The sequence below is a fragment of the Crassostrea angulata genome, chromosome 8 (genome assembly GCF_025612915.1).
Source record: "Crassostrea angulata isolate pt1a10 chromosome 8, ASM2561291v2, whole genome shotgun sequence".
Lineage (NCBI taxonomy): Eukaryota > Metazoa > Mollusca > Bivalvia > Ostreida > Ostreidae > Magallana > Magallana angulata.
This window is the reverse complement of record NC_069118.1, coordinates 9,431,665-9,448,335: the sequence shown is the minus strand read 5'-3', so window position 1 is coordinate 9,448,335 and position 16,671 is coordinate 9,431,665. Positions and strand designations below refer to the sequence as shown.

The 16,671-nt window shown below is 32.8% G+C and overlaps 1 protein-coding gene across 1 annotated transcript; it reads left to right on the top strand.

The window, feature by feature from the left end:
• The first annotated feature begins 6,969 nt into the window (after positions 1-6,969).
• LOC128158915 (uncharacterized) lies at positions 6,970-15,066 on the top strand. Its single transcript, XM_052821905.1, has 7 exons — positions 6,970-7,094; positions 11,179-11,306; positions 11,751-11,869; positions 12,241-12,385; positions 13,585-13,792; positions 13,930-14,004; positions 14,118-15,066. The coding sequence occupies exons 1-7, from the start codon at positions 7,009-7,011 to the stop codon at positions 14,905-14,907; spliced, it is 1,551 nt and encodes a 516-aa protein (XP_052677865.1). The 5' UTR covers positions 6,970-7,008; the 3' UTR covers positions 14,908-15,066.
• Positions 15,067-16,671: the final 1,605 nt, after the last annotated feature.

Sequence of the window (16,671 nt, the reverse complement as noted above, 5' to 3'; positions counted from 1 at the left end):
ACTACAGAAAAATCCGGAAAATTAATAGGTGCAAGTGGTTTCATCCCCAATGCATTTGGACCCTATAAAGCAAGATTGTCCATGCACGCTTGCCACCAACATAAAAGTATTCAATTCTTTATTTCTTTAAGCTTTACAGCTTATCAGTATAACATATGTATAACATGAGGTGGTAGTGTATTTACAGGAGAACTTATGCACGTACAGATAATAACATTTACTGTTATATATACAGGTTAAGAAAACAAAAGACTACAATTATGTAATACAGTTGTCCCTTAATAACATACTTTTTGAGATGAATTTGCCAAGATTACAGAGATCTTTAACATTGTCAGTATTAAACAGTTGAATTAATTTAAACATACAAGGTTTTTTATAATAATATTCTTTCATGTATATTCTGCGCAATGTTCTGTATAGAGGACAAACAAAAAATGGAATTCATCTTCAACACTAGTTTTGCAATGTGGACAGAATCTATTTTCTCTATTTGTGTTATTATATCTACCAGTTTCAATAGCCATGCGATGTGACGATAGTCGTAATTTAGTTATATATTTCTGTAATTTAATGGGAATAGATTTTCTTAAATAGTATTGAAGATGTATACCATCGATAAGATATTTGTAAAAAGAACATTTTTTTGAATTTTCAACATTTGCAAAAATATCTTGTTTTGCCTGATCAAAAATTCTTTGTTTTACAAGTTGTAAAATACCATTGTTTATTTTTTGGTTAGACCATATATAAAAAAAAAACCGAGGTCAATGAGAATTTTCTTTACATCGAAAACCCAGTTTTTAAAACCGTGTTCTTTTACAATTAATATACATAACTTCGTAGCAATGTCTAATTATACAATTGTCACTAATTAAGACATTAAGTAAAACTAAGTGCGGATAATATTTTTACTGTATATCGGTAATGTACAATATATGTTTAAGTGAAATAAGTCATGCACTTAACAAATATTTTTTTAAGTATTGGTGACATAGGAAGGTTACTGTACAAATCGCTGCAAACTGAGTAAAACTAGCTAGGTTACTGAATTTGTTACGGAATTACTCAAGTTACTGAATGTAAATTCAATTGTCAGGTTATTTTCTATTTCACAAAATTTTATTCTATAAAATAGAATTCATATATAGAATTGAAATTTTGGTTATAAGTTTTGATTTGAATTAATCTATACTACTATATTAAAATAATAGACTCGAATTTTTAGTCTTTAATACCAAGAAATCGAAAGAATACTGTCTTTTGTTTTATATATTTTAAACATCTTTGGTACTTGAAGATTACCAATTTGTTTTTATTTTTTCTCAGTTAAGCTTCGCTTATTAATAATCAACGAAAATTCCTCAAAAAATCCCGGAAATCACCTGGATTTTTTGGATTTTACAATCTTGCGCTTGCGCAATACATTCACGCTAACGGGATCTTTAGTTTATATTTGTTTCCACAATATCACCTCTCCCTGAATAAACTCAGAAATGATAATACAAATACGGGTAAATTTTCATTGGACTTTTGCTATATATTCTGTTCATATAAATTAATGATTTCTTACGAGAGAAAGTATAAAATAACAAATATACATTTCAACTAAGCACTTACTTTCATCTTCGTGATGACAAAAAATATTGATCACATGCAAAAACGTTACATTATATTTGTTAGGAGAGTGAAGATCGAATATGTTTTATCGTAAAAATGAATAATGTCCTACAGACCCAGTTTTACAAAGAATATACGTGTACGTTGGTGAAAAGGTGTTGAGTTCTTCCATTCTATGGATTAAATTTTTTAGTTGAAAGAGATTTGCAGTCTCATAAAGGTTTGTTGTGATGTATTTGAATGTTATTTACAAGGCAACATCATTCATTAACTTTCTCCAAAATCGTTCCGGAGCTATTCTGCAATTTTCTGCTACTTTACGGGTATAAGTAAGGGATGGGCCTTTCTCGAGACACAGTTAGGTTATTAAAACTAAGGAAAGTGTAGTGAAATTAATAGCATTATTGTAGGCTTATAGCTTTGTTATGTAAATGTCAATAATAAGGTGTATCGATGTACCTATTTCTAAATGTCCGATATGCAATGTCAACCCGTGCACACACGGGTCAAAGTCTAGTTAAAGTTATAAATATGTATTAAGTTCTTTATGCCACTATACAATGTACGTTAAGTAACAAAACACATGGTGTGAATTCAATTAACGTAAGAAATAAGGAAACTAGTTTTAATTCACAAATTTTACCTAAAAATAAAAGTTTTTAGGTAGTTCGCTACATCCTCCTCCTCCTCCTCCGGAAAACGATGCTATGTGTGCCTGCAGTTTTACACTATTTTAAGATTTCACGCAAACCCTGCTTGTTAAAAAAATTGTCCTCAGAAAATGTTCAAGTCTTTCAAGCCTTAGACTCGTCGAGCTTTATAGCGAGCGCAGCTAGGCGGCGCGAAGCGCCGCTCGCGTAGCGAGCTCCATAGACAACGTGTACGAACTGAGAAAATTCGAGTTGAAATCTGCACATTGTTCAAAGAAATTTTAATGAGGCCACGTGAAAACGTTCTACTATCCCAGTGATCCTTTGCGGTGCATAGCAACATGGTGGAACAGGAAGCGTTTCTAAGGAAAATTCTTACCTGTAAATCGCATACATCATTTGCATTTAACAATAAAAAAATCCTTTTAAAAACATTTAAGTAAACAACACATATGCTTACGTAAAAAACTGTACCTATGACGTCATTTCCTTCCCCGAATTTTTCTGACAATTTACGAAAACTGTCGAGCGCAAAAAGTTAAGTATGACGTCACAGTGATCTCGCGTTTTATATTCCCGCGATACATTTAGAGGTGGATCAAGCATCTGTACTGAATGTAACGTGTAGGAAGTACTCAGTAGGGAGTCACCAATACTGATACTTCTCTCGCTATTAACGGTGACTCTTTGGCTGATTAGTTTTGTTTTGATGATTTTTTTTTCTCAGTAAATACACATGCAAGTTCCATGCTAAATTTATTGTCATATTGATCCAATCATTGTATACGTTAGGTAGGTGACAAAAAATTATTAAAAAAGAAAAGTCTAATCGTTATTAGATCTACATGTAGCCACGTCATTTTGAAATGAATAAATAAAAGAAAAAAAATTAAACTGTTAAAATATCTACATGTATTTGTTATAGTTGCATATGTGGTCAAACCTTTCAATAATATTGGATATCACACACTAAAAAGAGGGGGAGGGCACATATGTCTACAACGCTTATATAGCGTACAAAAATTAAAAAGATTAAAAACAAAATTGATGTCACAGAGGAAAATAATTAAAACACCGGTAACAACAAGGAACAAAATGAGAAATAACACAGACACACAATTTATTGATTTTAATGATCATTGTTAAAAGGTAAAGAAAAGATAATTTAAAAAAAAAAAAACCGGCTTTGTGTTTATCAAAATATTTTAATAAGTCTGTTTAACATTTTATTAATGCTTAGTGGTAGTTTTTTGTTTAAGTGTATTTAAGCCTAGGAAAGGACCATTGGAATAAAAGTTTGATATCTTCCGGTTCCTTGCGGTGGTAAAAGTTTTCGAGACAAAGCCAAAGTTTTTTGGTTTGGTTAAGTCCACGGGTTGCATTTAACAATGATGACAGATGTATGGCTCCTTCTGCGCTCGCCCCAACGGTCACACCGTAAAACATATTATGTACTGATTTTACACAGAAGTATGTAAGCCTTATACCCCCTATTCAAATAAAATCATCCCTTGGAACCACCTGGAAAAAATTTCACAGCACAGCATCCGGCGCCCCCCCCCCCCCCTTAACTTGTCAAAATAAAGTTGAATCATACTCATACTGGCATGAACAATTTGTGAGTAATAAATTATCAAGTTTTTGGGAAACTCATAGGATTTATCTACATTAAACTTATTTCAACACAGTAGTGTGAAGAAAACCCGTGGGTTTATTACGGGCCGCCGGAAGGCGGTCCGTTATTGCCTGACGTCATGACGTCAGGCATATCTAAGGTTTAAAAGTTGCAATCTCCGAAACAGTGCAGACAATGGAACAAGCAATATCATGATATTTCACAAAAAAGATTAACCGATGCATGTTTAAGATGTCAGCATTTACGTTCATAATTGATGAAAATGTTTTATGGCATGTAATAACAACAGCGAGCAAGAGTTTTCAAGTAAAGGGGACGGTCACCATGAAGAGCACGTGTGTAATCCTGATTTAAAAATAGATCAGCATTCCACCATATTTGAACGGTGAAAAAGGGGGAGGGGTCATCGCAACAAGTTGTAACATATTGTCTTATACGGTACAATGTAAGTAATTATTAGTGTTGGATTATCATTATTACAAGAGAGTCATCAGTTTGGATTAAAACAAATATATATTTATACTGCTGGAATGTTTACTGGAGGAACTAAATCGCCAAAGCGGGGTGTGACCCGATTTTCGTTCAGTTGGGCGATTTCATTAATCTTGAAAAGGGAACATAACTCGCGTGTCTTACTAAATGTACATTACTACATTTAACAATTACTAATCAAGTGTCTTTCTTAATTCGATAGATTTCTTCCAAAATATCCGATCCAAAGTATGATATACATGTATGTAGCTGTTACAAAACAAATGTCAAAAAATTCATTTAACCCCCCCCCCCCCATGGATGAGTTCATTCGTTGCGTGAACGGTAAAGCAGGATTTCGCGCCTAAATGTCTCATTCATAGTTTTTGCGCGCCGATTAGTTGACGAGTCCGTTGGGATCATGCAAATACCCCAGAGCACACCATGTGTTTACATCACAAGCACGTAGCATCGGGGGTTGGGGTGAGGGGGGCTGTTTCCCCCTCCCCTCTTTTTTGACAGCTGGCACTTTTCTTAACTTTATAGGATAAATGGAAATATCATGGATTTGCCCCCCCCCCCCCCTTCCACTTTTGTAGGAGCATGCAATAATGAAACTGCAAATAAGGAGTTCTAATTGAATTAAAGTTACAGTTAGGGTTTTTCTTGAATTTGAGAATTCACCCTTTTTTAATTGCTTGTCAAGATGATTTTGATGAAGCTGCCCACACTCATTGAAAACAATACGTGTTTGTATACCCTCTCATATTTCATGACGTTGGAAGTTTAAAAAAATGCCTTTCAGTTGATTTTGCAATTAATATAACAAATACAATTTGAAAAAACGACTATTTACTCTCCAGCTTTCAAGCTTACATGCACTTATATGATATATGTGCATTCCTAAAAAATTGAATTAATAAAATAAATGAATTTCAAGTGATATATATGTACATGTTCTAGATCGAAGAAAAGACTAACATTTCGTCTTAAATTTGCACGTTCCATTTATAAATTTATGATCAGCAGCGAAAATTAAAATTCATTTCTGATAAGTTAGCCTAATTGATACATGCATGCTTCCATTGAATAATTTTGTTTAGTCAGGCAAGCTTTTTGGAAAGCTATTACTTGTTTGATATACATTTAAATAGTGTTACTGCGTTTCTGCGGGATAGTTCTTTTTTAATAGAATTAATATTTTGCTTCTTTTTATGAATTGAAAGTAAATTTGCATGTAGAAATATATTTTATGCCTTATAAAAAATATCACATATTTTTGGTTTTACTCGTAAATGAAAAATAGGTCATACTTAGTAGACTGTCGTGTTTGGCGCGTTTTTATCGAGACTATAATCTATTCGGAAAATTTCGGAGTTCTTCATTCTTTTCAAAACAATGCATCGGGATCGGTATGTGGGACATACTATAGACCCGAAATACTACAGACCTGAATGTCATTAAATTTTATATAAATGATATATTCGAATTTTTATGTGCCGTTTCAAATAAAATTACTTTGTTTGTGTAATTATTATATTTCCATGTAAAATGTGGTAGAAATTATCATGAAATTATATCCATATCAATTATTTACGCAAAAATATGACAGAAATGAAAATTTGAATTGACTGGAAAATTTGAACTAATCCATTACTATTTTATCATGTGGTCCCTTAAAATCATATAAACTAATGCATTAAGTTTCAATACAATGCAACAAAAAATGGTTTGAAATACATAATCTCCAAGAGAAAAAAGATGAGTTAAACTTATTGTATTACAGTAATGTACAAATCAATGTGTTCTCCATTACTTCATACAGTAATGAACTCGATTTTTTATGATAATAGTAAAATGTCAAACTTCAAAACAAGTTGCTGAAAGTATATTAGAATTTACCATAAAAATTAGTACAACCAACTTTTATTTTCTTTTTTGTGGTGTGTTTTATGTAAACAACCAATGATTCATACAACAGTTATATTTTTTGCGGCCCATTTGACGCTTGCGTCAATATGTTTTCTTGTTTAATTTGTGTAACGTACATAGAAATCTCATTTTAGTCACGTTCCCCGTGGGTTCATATGTGACCGATGAACCTTTGAGTAATTGGTTACACTAGCCCCTTTCTGTCTTCCATGTTTAACAAAATACAAGCTACATGTAGCATGATTATCTTTTTAAAGCTTCATTTAGTACATTGTTCCATTGAACTTAATTTTAAAGTTACTAAGAAAAAAAAATAAAAGTAAATCTTTCTTATATTTCTGCAAGCCTTGAAGGCACAGACTGTTGATGGGATTACTGCAGGTCTTAAATCTACAAACCTTTAAAAGTTGGTAATTTATTACTTTTTAACAGTTTGAGTATAATCACGAGAAAAAATATAAAAAAAGTCTAACTTTACATATTTGTTTAAATTTTAACCCTACAAAATCCTTAGAATCCAGGAGCTTCCGGGTGCTTTGCACCCTTGGCCCCATGGGGGCTCCAGGGCGCGGCGCCGAGACCCCTTGCCTAAACATGACACCCCCTAAATACAATGGGGTTGGATCTCACGCGCTCACGTCTCCGTAAACTAATCTCAAGAGCGATAACTCGTTGACTTTGACAGCTGTCCGACGAAGGATGGACGAAATGAAATGTGACATTGACGAGCAGGTTGTGAAAATATCAGAGTTTTTAAAAAGAGAGCTGAAGCCGGGTGATGTTTGGTAAAATTTGTATTGAACCCAAAGCTTTATAATCTATTTCTAGAGTCTATAATTAAAGGTTACTATACGTTTTCTTTCGGTTAGAATGTTTTGTTTACATGTAAGTAATTCTACTTTCGGTTTAAACAGCAATCGCACAGGCACCTCATGAAAATATTTTCCCTCTACCTGTATTATATCGTAGAGGGTATATATTTTTTTACAATGAGAAATATATATAACGTCAGGTGCCTGTGAGCATTCGTTACTTATTACTAGATATATAGACTAGAATCAGATTACAACTGGGATTGGGCAAAAATTAAAGCACTTAATTATACCCTCTCTCTCTCTCTCTATCTCTCTCTCTCTCCAAATATATTTCATTATTGTGCGCAAATTTCACAAAAATTAGCTTAACATAGTTGGATAGAATAGGTTTTTTGACTGTATATAAATAAGGAATAAGGAATCATTCTTTGAGTATTATGAGGTGATAATTTTGGTCGGGGCGTGATCAAATCCAATAAAGCCCAAAGGGCTTTATGATAGATTTGATCACGCCCCGAAATTATCACTTCATAATATTCAAAGAATGATTCCTTATTACTTATATTTATATAATTTTAGGCCATCTTACGATTAAATATTTAAATATAAATAAACAAACCCCGCTGGCGCCTCAATTTGACGTCATTTGTAATATGAGTTATATAGTACAAAATCGTTACGTAGTGTTATCACAGGCAAAGACACTGAATAATGTATTAACTATAGTTCGCGAACCGTAATTAATCTGTAGTTAACGATTTGTTAACAATTGTTTTTATCTGTAAAAGGACATTAAACAATTGTAAACTATAGTTTACCAATGCCAATCTGTTTGTCTGTAAATAAATGTTAAAAATAGACTTTGCTGATAAATGTAAATTATGCTATAATTTACATTCGATAACTATAGTTAAGAGTTGTTAATCCTTGTTTCACAGTCCTGAGACTCTATTTATCAGATAAACTATGTTTTGCAATCGCAAATGATTTTTTTTAGTGTTAATCATATTTTACATTTCTGAAACATACTAGTAGATGATCGAGTTAATTATGGTTTAACGGCGTTGTCCATAATTTTCTGTCCGTAAACTACAGTTTAAAATGCACCCGATAAACCTAAAATTAGTATACTTAAGTACAATTTCAAAATAAATGGAACTTTATCTTATCTCAGAGACATAAATAACAAGTTATGATAAGTTATTGATGTCTTTGCTTATCTATACTATAAAGATTCGTTAAAAAATAACCCCTTAATTAATTTTGAAAAAATTGGATTGACCAATTCAAAATATAAAGTTCTCTATTTTTTTTTTGGGCATCATATTTATTGCAAAAGATATAATAGAGTCTTTAAAAAATATCTTTGTGTTGTGTTTGAAATATCATAATTTACAAATGAGTTGTCAAAAAACTATTTCAACTTTTGTCAAAAAGTGCAAATTGAATCTAATTAAATCAATAAAAAATTATTCAAAATCTGACAAAAAATAACAACAAAAACCCTTTTAGATATGTCTTGTTTCAATGAAATGTATAGGGAAAAAGGAAAAGTGTACATACTTCTGGCACGATAGCGTACACAATTACAATTAACATACCCTGCTGTACAGGTGCAATGTGCAGCGAACACATTGCCTGTAACCTTTGACAAAAATGTTGACACATCATAGTCAGGACGCTTGCTCATGTCAGCTGATGGGAATGATGGTATAACTTTACAACGTATGGCACAATGAGAACTTTCATTATTGATAGGGTTGTATTCCACCGAATGGACATGTTTATCTTCAAGGAACACTTTTGATTTAAGTTGACGTTTAGTGTTCATTTTGATTACAAGATAATTATAAATATCTTTCTCTGAAAAATCGGGAATGTTAGTAAAATCTGATGACCAGTTAGACAGAGTGTAAATATCGGGTATGGGTTCTCCATCTGGAAAAGTTGACGATTTAGAGTTTTTCTCAGACTGATTGTTTTGCCCTTGGACAGCCGTTAGTTTAAGAATAATAACGCCGCGTGCTCTTTCGACAAGTTCCTTTTTGCTACCTGATATTATTTGATTATTCTCTCTCAAAAATTCTCTTAGTTTGGCGATCGTCCAGTCATTAAATAGCGTTAATTCGGCGGAGGCGTTCATAACAACATACGTTGTAGTCAGCGGAAGTTACGCTAACAAAGAAGAGTTCCAATTTTATAAGGGAAATAACTCACGTTCTTGAAGTGGGGAATATTAAAATAACAGAGTCAAATTTTTGGGCTTTATTTTTAATACCGAGAAATCGGAACAGTGCTGTCTTTTGTTTTATATATTTTACACAATATTGGTACTTGAAGATTACCAATTTGTTTTTATTTTTTCTCAAGCAAGCTTTGCTTATTAATAATCAACGAAAATTCCTTTAAAATATCCGGAAATCATCTGGATTTTTTGGTTTTTATAATCTTGGGCATGCGCATTACATTCACGCTAAATAAAGGGAGGCTCTTTTATGTTCATGTTTCCACAATATCACATTTGCATGGATAAACAAAGAAATGATATTACAAATACGTGTAAATTTGTCATATATTCTGTTTATCAAAGGAAATACGGGAGATAACTCTAACTCATTTAATAGTGCATTTAATATGAAAAATTCCGAGAGTTCTGAATGTCAACATGGTGTGTAAATTTGAAGCGAGTAAAACATTGGTGAAAAAGTGTTGAATTCTTCATGAATATGAATTAAATTTTTTGATGAAAAGTATCTACAGCCTCAAAATGGTTTGTTAAATTATGAACAATTTGACTGTTATTTTCAATACAGCTTCATTGATTTTCTCCAAAATCGTTTCAAAAAAGACGCGATCACCTGTGGGTATCTGACGATGCGGGTATATGGGAGGTATTTTAACTGTAGTGAAGGCCTGTCCCGAGACACAGTTAGTGAATACTAACTAAGCAGAGTATAGTGAAATTAATTAATAGCATTATTCAGAGATATATATAACAAGTGTTTACACGTCCCTGCATTATTGTAGGCTTAAAGCTTGATTAATATGTAAATGTCAACAATACGGTGTGTCGATGTATCTATTTCGTAAATGCCCGATATCATATGCAATATGTCAACAGCATTGTCAAGTTAAAATTATAAATAAAGTTGAACACTTAGGATATTGTTTTCATGAAAGTAAATTTTGGTAGAGATTCAGCTTGGCTGGATATACTGATTGACGAAGCCGAGCCGAATCTCTGCCGAGATTATCATAAAATAGAACCAATTTAACAAGAGCTTGGACTTTGGGTAGTGGAGTCAAACGGCAATGTGACCTAGGCCTGTCTATTTCATTGTCGGCCACTCAGGCATGGCTATTTGAAATCAACACGATTTGTCTTGCTTTTGAGCAAAGATTACGCAATCGGTGTATATTTCACTTGAAGGCAGCGTCATTTTAACTTGTTTTGAGGCAAGAAATAGATCGTTACATCTTACTGAAAGTCCACGGTGTTGTTAAAATGGTTCTATGTCACATTCATGTTTGAGATTTAACACTGCTACGAAGGTAACATTATATAAATAGTGCCGGTTTGGGAGCTAGGGTAACTGTTGAAATTGACACCCCGAGATAACCATTGTCTAACTTCGCGTCGGTTGACAATGGTTGTCTCGGGGTGTCAATTTCAACAGTTACCCTCCCAAACAGGCACTATTTATTTTATTATACTGAATGTCTTAATTTTAAAGAAACTTTTACTGCTTTTATATAGAAATGAAGTGAATTCTACGGCGAACCGTACGCGCATAATTTACACGCATGTAACAATTCGTTGTGTTACCCGTTGCCAAGTGTGTTGCTTACGCTGAGGGTAATAGAACGGATTACCAACTGCGTCTAATCCAATCAGATTTCAGTATTTAACATGGAAGTATAATAAATGTTTTTATCTCATTTTGAGAAACAATCATAACTGATTTTTTCGAGAAATAAAGAAGCTTAATTTTCATTTGCAACGAACGTTAAATATACGATTTAGTAATTGTATTACTGTGTATATCAATTATAGGTATCTAGTTAGTGCCGGTTGGTTCAAACAATGGAAAAAGTATGTTGGTTTTAACGATTTGGATAAGACATGCAAGGGAGAGCGCGACGTTTATCCTGGACCAATAGACAACTCAGCACTCCAGGAGGGTAATTTAGTGTCAGAATATACTGTCTTTTGCCGACGTTAAAGAATTATTTTGAATAATTGGTAATACTATACTAATATTAATAATATTAAATATTATTTTGTTTGTGTTGTCATGCAAGTAATATCTCTCTGCCACACTCTATCACAATCTATGTTAAAACAATACAGTATTATTCCTCCCGTTTCAAATTTTCTATGTATATGCATTATGTACATGTATATAACATGTTTATGTTGCATATAAATATGATGCCTAAATGTACAGTGGGCAATGGCCTTTAAGTACCAAATAAACATCACATCTTATCTTTATCTTTCTGTCATTTTTTTTTTTTTAAATTTTGTTGATGAAAAAACTATAAGCATGTGTTACAACATATACATGTATGATTATATTTATTTTAAATAATAAACATAATTTACAATTGATTCATTTTAAAAAGAAGTGGAGGGTGTATTAGAATTGAAAAACCATTTGGTTGAAGATTTGGATTATTGCCTTCTACCAAATGACGGATGGCAATGTTTGGTGCAAAATTACGGTACATCAAACATTTGTAAGGTAAGATTTTTTTTTATTTTTCTAAGAAAATGCAGACCTGGTTTTATCCAGATTAAGTTGAATTTATCAAATGCAAACAGTATTATAAACTTCAAAAGATAAAAGTAAATTTATCAATCACAAGCATATTTCAAAGACTTTATTAAGAAGAAAATAATTTATGTTATCTGATTATATACATGTACATGTATATTTTTCTTAATTAATGTTAATGCTCAAATCAGATCTGTGACCGTCTCCGACAATTTTTTATCGTGATATGAAATATTTGGAGCCGATTACAGATCTTTTTTTTTCTTATCAAAATGAGATTCAAGTTTTAATCCAATTTACGTCATAAGTTGATTTCCAATGTGTATTTTAATCTAAAGGACACATTACAGAGAAAAGTGATTGAGCAAGGAATGTTCATAAAGCATTGTAAAGTGGAACTTTACCTTATGACACTCAAGCTCCAAGCTTCCAGGAAACAACAAGAAATACATCATATAAACATGAGCAGGGTTGATACAATAGGTTGGTACATGTATTTGTATCCTGTATTATTATGCCTCCTGTCAGTTTGCCGCTATATATTCAATACACATCTATTTTTGCATAGTATACAATGGGTTTATATAGCGTAAGCATACTATGCCGAAATAGAGCACGGCAAATGTTTACAACGAAAACTTTCCAAGCGCCGACAGCGGGTTTCGAACTCTTGCCACTATAAGCATTACGTTTTGAAACCCAACACGTTACCGTAACGTACAGCAGCCGATGATGTGATTGACGGTATTTATATATATATTAAACGTAAAAACATACGATTGACATCAAGCAATTAAAATTATTAATCTTTCCAAAAACACCTCATTATTGACGATAATTTTATAAGTTAAAGTTTTGATAAACTTTTGAACAAATGAATTAAACAATTTCAAAAGAAATTCTACATGAGAATCACAAAAACGCTTTTTTAAATGACGCTTGATAAAGAATGTACAAGAACAAAATTAAATGAGATTTCGTCTGCTAAACATTTCGAGTTTTCTCGCTAAGGTATTTAAACGTCTCTCGTTTCTTGAAAAGAACATAAACCTTTTTTGATTTTTAATTGTACAACAACTTGTTGATTAAATAATCAATCAATTTGAAATCAATTGATTAATTTGAAAGAACAAACGCTAGCTTTTCCGGTGATTATTTTTGGGGACAAGACAACACTCAAACGTCACAGCTAACGTTACTTATAGCAAAGCACGCCAGTATATACAACACTCGGCATTATAATAACAATAGTGTTGTGTTGTGCATGTACTATGCCTAAATAGTAGTCAGGGTTTGATACATAGTGCACTCGCCTCCGGCTCGTGCACCAAGTATCAAACCCTGACTACTATTTAGGCATAGTACATGCACAACACAACACTATTATATAAATAGCAGTTATTATAACTTAGTTGATCATGCACCTCTGAGTTCAGCAGTTGTGGATTGTTTACATATATTTTATTTATCGCGATGGTCATTTTTTTCTATGACTACTCAATCTGCATGATATTATAACCTTACGATACATATTTTTATCGAAGGGATACATGATTTGACCATGATATATACTACGTGTTTTTCACCTCATGGTTATAAAGAGTTGATTAATCGTTTAAGCCTTGCATTTAAGACTTTAAGCAATCCAAATACCAGTAAAACCATTCAATTTTCTTTCTTAGGGTCATTAGCACTGGTCATGAGGGATTTGTTTGATATACCTGACGATGTAGAAGTTCGCTTGTGGAACAAGTATATGTCCAACGCTTACGAACAACTGAATAGACACGAACACACACTACAGGAGGTGGGTCTTTACTGTGGTCAAATTGTGATAATAGAAGAAAGGAACAAAGACGGGACCTGGCCGAGAGGAGGGAATGGTGAGGGGTTCGTACAATGAAAGTTTTAAAAAGTATTTAACTCTTCAACTGTTTATATATTATGAATTTAGATGAAGTAAAATTACACTATCTAAGCACATGTTATATTTTTTTGTCAAAATCTGCTTTAAAACTGTACTGTAGTTTCAAAGTGACAGAAAAACAGAGGCGGAAAATAAATGAAGAAAATGAGAAACAGAGACAAATTGAAATGCAAAGGTACGAAAAACACTGTACTTTTTCTAGTAAAGATTTTCGTAGTTCTCCACTTATTGTGAAAAGAATACTAGTACTGTTATTAAGCCGCTGTACTTTTTTTACACGTTTACTAGGAAAAGAGTAGATGCCAGAGCACAGGGACTTGTGTTGTGTGACAACCCCAGATGTGACAGTCCAGCTCGTCTGTACTGTGTTCCTTGTAGTGAACAGATTTGTACTGGCTGTACAGGTTTACACATGCTCAGAAAATCTAATAAAGGTCATAACGTGGTAGATTATAAAGAAAAGACACAACATGGAGATATATTGTACTGTAAAACTCACGACCAAGAAAAGTGTGAGTTGTACTGCGTACAGTGCGAGATCCCAGTTTGTTCGAAATGCCTCTCCGGGAAATCTCACAAAGGACACGATTTCACAGAAACATCAGCTCTGTTTGATCTCAAGAGAACCTGCGTCATAAAGGAGAGAGACAGCATTAAAAATCATATCCAGCAACTGAAGAAACAAATGGAGGTTATGGATACAAAATTGAAGGAAAGCGAACAAAAATACAAAAATCTTCTCACTGAGGTAGGGGTTAGAAAAGAAGAAATGCTAAAAGCTGTAGAAAGAGCGGCCAACAACCATCTACAGAAAATTGGGGATCTGAAGACCTTGGATATCAATCAAATCCAGGCCCAAAAGGAGGAACTTGCACAGCAGATTGCAAAGGCAAATGCTGTATTGGAATCCCGGGAGGGTTTGCTGAAGGGACACAGTCCCAGCGAACTGTTTTCTTTTGAATCCAAGGCTTCAGATCTCAAGGACATTCCCGAAATGATTGTCCTGAAAGAACACAGTTTTAAGAAAGGGTCGTTATCAACAGAGGTAATCGAGAGTGGATTTGGAGAAATCGATTAGCATTGGAGAGGAAGTTAATTATACAAGTGCAGACATAGAGTGACGCAAACTTTTTTTACTCTTTAGAATTAACATAGGATTAAAAACTTTTCTTTATTATGAGAAAATGCAACATCTTCATGCTGATACTAATTTCTTATTTTACATTGCGGATCCATGATTTCTAGCTAGAGTGTTAGCTTATGTTGTAAATCATTCTTTTTGCTAATTCTTTTTGCTTCGTGAATACTGAGTATTTAGACATATATCTACATTTTTCATGCGTATAAAATTTAATATTATGCACAATAGAAGTAATCAAAATTTCAATACAGTACGTAATGGATGATATCATAAACATGTATGATCTAAATCAACAGAAGATTTTCTATGTAATTGTGATCACAGTGCCTAGCCCTAGAGGAATAGGCAGTGTTGAATATTATGTCTTTGAAAGGTGGTAGTTTTGCAGCTATCTAAGGCGCAATTCCCCCAAAAATCACATAGGCCATCAGATAGACCGCTTTCTATATGGGAAAATATAACCATATTTGATCTAGTGGGTCTTACCATTACTAACAGATAAGATATTTATTTACTTTTACAGGTAAAAATGAAAAAAAAAATGTTCCATGAAAAAATTATAATTTCTTAAGATTTTTTTTCACTACATGACAGTTATGAAATTCTGTAAGTTTTTATTACAGACATTGAATTTCTAAAGGAAATTTTCTCAATTGAAATACTTAGACCGGATATGGATTTTTCTAGGAAATTTTAGTTCGATTCCTATCCAAATGCATTATCCTCTAAAAATAATTTGATTACAGTATTATCATTTTTCTATGGGATTTTATTTTTAATGGTAAATATTCCATGAACCTGCCATGTGAGATACATTCTATTCAAACAAAAATTGTTTTAAATGGTCTATGGTATAGTATATATAACAAGCATTCTGAGAGTATTGCATAAGCAATACACGTCCCCTACCGGTTTGTGGAAATTGTGAAAACAATGCACTGTTATGCAGAATATCGAACCTGAACATTAAAAAATTGGAATATAAAAAATTAATTTTCTCGAAAATATGTCAACCAGACGCTACGAAAGTGTAAACTTGATCTGTAGTTTGACATTTTGAAGCTGTCCAGCAAATTTCGTATTATTCCTCAAACGCATAAAGAAAAAAAAGTGTGGAAAACTGAAGTGGGACAGACAGACGGACGGACGGACAGACAGACGGACGCAGAGGAAAGCTATAGTCCCCTCCGGTGAAAACCGGTAGGGGACTAATAATCTTGCTAGTATTAAACTTTGCCTCAAACAGGCAAAAAATGTCACATTGACGTTATTATCTGGCACAGCGTTGATATTTAAATTTTAATTTTTATCTCATTTTAGAAATTTTTCTGTGTGTGGAAGATTTTAAAAAGACAAGGCCATTTTAAGTTTCAAGCCCCTATTTCGTGCAACTCGGTAATTAAATATCGTGCCTTAATTACAGAACAGTGAAAAGTAGAATACACTTGATTAACGAATCTATACAGAATTCTATCATTCAATTAATTCGATAATCACACCACCCGTGCAAAATTAGGTCACAAGATCAAAAGTAAAAGTTTTTAAGAATTGACATCCCAAAAAATTGATCATTTAGAAAGAAAGTCTCAGTATATAATTTTGTTTTTACATTAGAGGATATAATATAGAAACGTCTGTATGATTTCCTTTCACTATAATATGTAGCAAAATCATCCTCTTCACAATGAAAAGACTTGTTAG